The sequence below is a fragment of the Oratosquilla oratoria genome, chromosome 40 (genome assembly GCF_046742065.1).
Source record: "Oratosquilla oratoria isolate Oo_2021 chromosome 40, ASM4674206v1, whole genome shotgun sequence".
Taxonomy (NCBI): domain Eukaryota; kingdom Metazoa; phylum Arthropoda; class Malacostraca; order Stomatopoda; family Squillidae; genus Oratosquilla; species Oratosquilla oratoria.
Window position 1 is genome coordinate 13,413,183 of NC_134816.1, and position 5,000 is coordinate 13,418,182.

General features: G+C 38.9%; 1 protein-coding gene across 1 annotated transcript; it reads left to right on the forward strand.

The window, feature by feature from the left end:
• The first annotated feature begins 1,703 nt into the window (after positions 1-1,703).
• LOC143020434 (serine/threonine-protein kinase prk-2-like) lies at positions 1,704-2,417 on the forward strand. The gene has a single exon (XM_076176853.1). It carries the CDS (start codon positions 1,704-1,706, stop codon positions 2,415-2,417), a length of 714 nt encoding a protein of 237 aa, XP_076032968.1.
• The last annotated feature ends 2,583 nt before the right edge of the window (positions 2,418-5,000 follow it).

Here is a 5,000-nt window from a genome sequence, read left to right on the forward strand (position 1 = left end):
AAAGTCTGTAATATGCTACAGCTATAGAAGAGATGTGAAAAAGAACAGCTTTCCTCACAGAGTAATAGACAGTTGGAACAAGTTAGATGAGAAAGTGGTGTGTGCAAAAACAATACATGAATTTAAAAATAGTTTAGATAAAATGAGATATGAAGACGGGACACCACGAGCATAGCTCCCCTTCCCGTAAAATACAACTAGGTAAATACACACACATACACACACACATACACACACACGCACACACATACACACGCACACACACACACACACTGACTCACACGTACACAGACGCACATACACACGCGCTCGAACGTTCATTCACCAATCCGAGTTCTAGTCCCAATGAGGGCTGGAATTTTTAGCAGCGTGTGTGTGTGTGTGTGTGTGTGTGTGTGTGTGTGTGTGTGTAAATTCACCAAATTACCCATAGATCGGATATATATATATATATATAAATATATATATATATATACTATATATATATATATATATATATATATATATATATGGGATATATATGGGCTCTGATCTCTCAAGTGAGATACAAAGCTGATACCTCTGTGTTTGGATAGCCAGGGCAAGTGGCAGTCACTGGTGTCCGTTGGAGATCGATCCGGGTGTACGTGCAGAGTAATTGGGAATCCGAAATGTTTTCACTGTTGAGACGATTGATTAAGACACTGAAAGTATACATTGCTTCGGCGAAAGGTTTATGGAAAGAGTCACCGTCTCGTACCTCAGACGGTTAGAGTCACTGAGTACTTCAGCCTGATGGGTAAGTGGCACTCACTGTGCTTGGGCAAAGAAAAGGAGGTCTTTGGGATCACGAAACAGACTCGAAGTCCAACGCGTCTCAGGAGCTACCGGTGCGGCGAAGAAATTGGTTTTAGGTTTCCTCTTCTATGGAGATGTGACAGATAACTTCGCACCCGTGGAGATAAGCGTGTAATAGGTCACTCACTCGCCACATCTGCCGCGTGTCTTGCTCTATCCAGTTCTCTCTCCCGGGACAATCTTTGGTTTAATTAAGAAGAAAATCGGAGGCAAGAACTGGTTTACCAACAGAGTGGTTAACGAATGGTATAGACTTAGGAACCTTGATGCAGTACTGAGCGCTGAAACTGTTCGTTGCTTTAAGAGAAGATTAGATAACTTCGTGGTTAGCGATTACAGGTGGTAAGGGGGATGGAACTCTCTAGTGTAGGCTTTATGGTCTCTTGCGGTCTCCTCCATTCTTATGTTCTTATGTTCCTTCCCCCTTTCTCGTCAAGCCCGTTACTTCCTTCCTTCCACTTTCTCGTCAATCTTCAATCTTCTCATTTTCCTTCCCCATTTTTCTTCCTTCCTTTCTTGTTTCACAACTCGTTTCGTTGATTTTCTTTCCATAAGTTTTTCTCATAAAGACTTGTGTTGCTTGTCTCCCTAGAGATAGGAGCAGGAATAGGTTTGTTTTGGACAGGAAAAATACATCCTGGTAGCGTAAAGGTTCCTTGTCGTTTTAGAACCTGCAACACTAAAGCGGGAACTTTCGCTAAGAAGTTGGCAGTTTCATGTCAGAGTCGGACCAAGAGAGATGAATGGTAATTTTTCTCTCTCTCTTTTTCTCTCTCCTTCTCTCTCTCTCTCTCTCTCTCTCTCTCTCTCTCTCGTATGACTAATCTCACTTATTTTTCATGCATGCTAAAATAGGTACACTCTTCATGACTATATATGTGTTCTACGTGCAGATGCAATCGCAAAGTACAGTTCATGCTCATATCTGGGATTTGAAATTCGACCATGAGAAGGACGTGGGACGCACAAGGACACTGAACCTGTTGGGAGATATGAAGCTGAGCGATTTCGAGATTCACGAGGAGCTTGGCAAAGGAGGCTTTGGCTGCGTCTTCCGAGCCACAAGAGTCGCCGATGGCCTTGAGGTTGCCATCAAGAAGATCCCTGTGGCTCGTGTGCTTTTTTGGGGACGGCGCCACAGGAAGAAGGTCCCAAGAGAGGCCGCTCTTTTACAGCGAGTACAGAAAGTTCCTGATGTAATCAAATTATACGACTGCTTCACTACCAAGGACAGCTTTTACATGGTAATGGAGCTTATAACATCAGCTGTTTCCTTCGTTGATTACATCAGGAGCGGGAAAGAACTGCCCATGACCGACGTCAAGACACTGTTCAGGAAGATTGTCCTAACAGTAGAAGGATGCCTAGAAGCCGGGGTATCGCATAAAGATATTAAGCCCCATAATGTGCTTCTCTTTAGGAACGCCAGCACAGGAAAGTTTGACATCAAACTGATCGACTTTGGTTGTGGCGAACGAATCACAGGCTACAAAGGGAAAATCACGGGCGGCACCCGAATTTATTGCCCTCCGGAGTATATCAAGGGTAATGAATACCTTCACGTCCCCGCAAGCGTCTGAAGCCTGAGCACGCTCCTATTCTATCTTGTGTGTCACTATAACGCGTTCCGCACCAACGAATCTATAATGTAGGCCAGTCCAGACTTTCCCAGTAGCGTACTACCCAACCTGTGTCGCGATCTTATAATGCGCTGCTTTGCAATCGATCCGTGGAACCGCCCCTCGCTTCGCGGCATACTCTCTCACCCGTGGTTAACGGGTCACTCCGGCTGCAACTCCGAGGATAATTTCAATATGGAGTTTGACCTTGAAACTGCTAAACTTTTCAAGAGAAATTATCCTAAGGTGAGGTAGGGAAGACGCCCCGAGATGGCGAATAAGAAAGCCCCCCAAAAAAAACGTTTCAGAAGGAGATTATGAAGACAAGGATCGAGACGCAGATCCAGGAGTAAAGAAGTGCCAAAGGAAATAAATCATATAATGATTATGAAAGCACTGAAATTGGATCATCCAGAGACCTTCTTCACTCCCCCAATGAAGCTTCTGACTGCATCGGCGCATAAAATGCAAAAGGATTCCAAAGTCATTCTTTCCTGTAGCTGGAAAATCAATGGAAATAATTTCTATTTCATAAAGAAAGCAACCAATTTCCTGAAGGACTTACTTGAGGGCAAAGTATCAAGAAAAGCTCCAGACAGCCATACTTGTAAATAAAAAGGACACACAGAAATGTATAGCAAAGATAAAAAAAAGTTCTCAAAGATATGTCAAGCTCAGAACTAAGTTCCAAGATCGCATTATTGTCAGCGGAGACAATGAAACCTAGATATGCGTCATATTCAGTGTAGAAAACTCAAGAGATTTAGAAAGCAGCGCATTTTCCAATAACTTTTGGAAAAAAAATTCGAGAAGGGATTTCCCCTCAGCTGAATAAAATAGTCTCACTAAGGTTCTACAATGCATACAAGTCAGATTACTTTCGATCGAAACATCAACGAGATTATATGAATATTGGGATTAATATGCTTCCATGAGGTGGAGATGGGTATTGTCATGAGCATAATCTTTATTTCTTATTTTTTGTTTTTATTCTTTTTTAAAAATGGTGGTTTCTTCTACTTGAAGAAAGATCATCTGATGATATTCTGTCATAGTAGGCATGCTCTATGAATGATCACTATATATATATATATATATATATATATATATATATATATATATATATATATACATATATCATATATATACATATATATATATACATATATATACATAGACAGTATATATATATATATATATATGTATATATGTATGTATATATATATATATATATATATTTATATATATATATATATATATATATATATATATATATATATATATATATATATATATATATATATATAAATATATATATACATATATAGATAAATAGAGAGAGAGAGAGAGAGAGAGAGAGAGAGACGTAAATGGTTTACTTACGTGCTGCCAGACTTTTCCGAAGAGGGAAAAAAGTTTATAAAGATTTTCACTGCAGCCCGTTTTTATAATCTTATTTGAGGGAAGCACATTGCAGTGTACATGATGGAAGGGAAGTCTGGGCTCTGTCGGTGTCGAATGGCAACAAAGCGGGAAACTTGCCATCCCAAACGAATCCTACATTATTATTATTCGTACTATACACAGTCGGCAGCTAAGTCCTCTTTGTGTTTTTCTTGCTAAAGCAGAGAGGACAAATGTCCGTGATCAGAAGAACAACAGATCCTGGAGTGATATGAATTGTGATGTCCTTTTCCTTTTGCATAACAATGTTATCAATGTAGTTTTTAAAGTAATCTTTTGGGTGATTTGTTTTACACTTTTGCTGCTTTGTACGGCTTTTCTCGTCAGCTCCATCTGTCGTCAGGCGATTTTATTCAGTTGAGGAAAACTTTCCTTGTAACGAAAGGGTTAAGAATTGTCTAGAACTAATCCTTGTTAAGCTTTTTATTGTGTTTACGAGTTTAAACCCTGATTCTAACTGCCTTCAGGTAATTTTATTATATAGAACGAAGCCCCATCAACTTTGTTATTGTAAGGAGTTAAGTACTATCATAATCAATTAGGAATTCTTTATACAATTGTTTCAGAGAATTTGTTCTCACTAGCGTCATTCAATTTCATTCAGGTAAAGAAAGAAAAAAATGTTGCGGTAAAAGAATGAAATGTGATTTAGTGCATCCTATTTGTACTGCGAACCACCACCATTAGTTATATTTCCTTAAAAAAAGAAGAAAAAATATGCATTCATACATACATATACATAGAGTAATTACGAATTCCTTTCTCGATCTATAAAACAACAACAAAAAATTATGGATTTTGCTACACATGTCTATGGGTAAAAACAAACTCGTCCATTTTTATTACCATTATTTATTATATTTCGCAAATGTTCTTCCTACCCATGGCTACCAACATTACCGAGCAAACACAAGCCACAGTATTTGCTGCCGCATTCATGCCGAATGCAAACAAAAATAGAAATAATGTTTTCATGTTATCAATTTGTAGATTTGAAATAGATACAGGAAGCCACAGCTTTGGTAACTGCGATTCAGATGAATGAAATAAAGATTCTAACAAAGTTTTGTGATCAAGTTC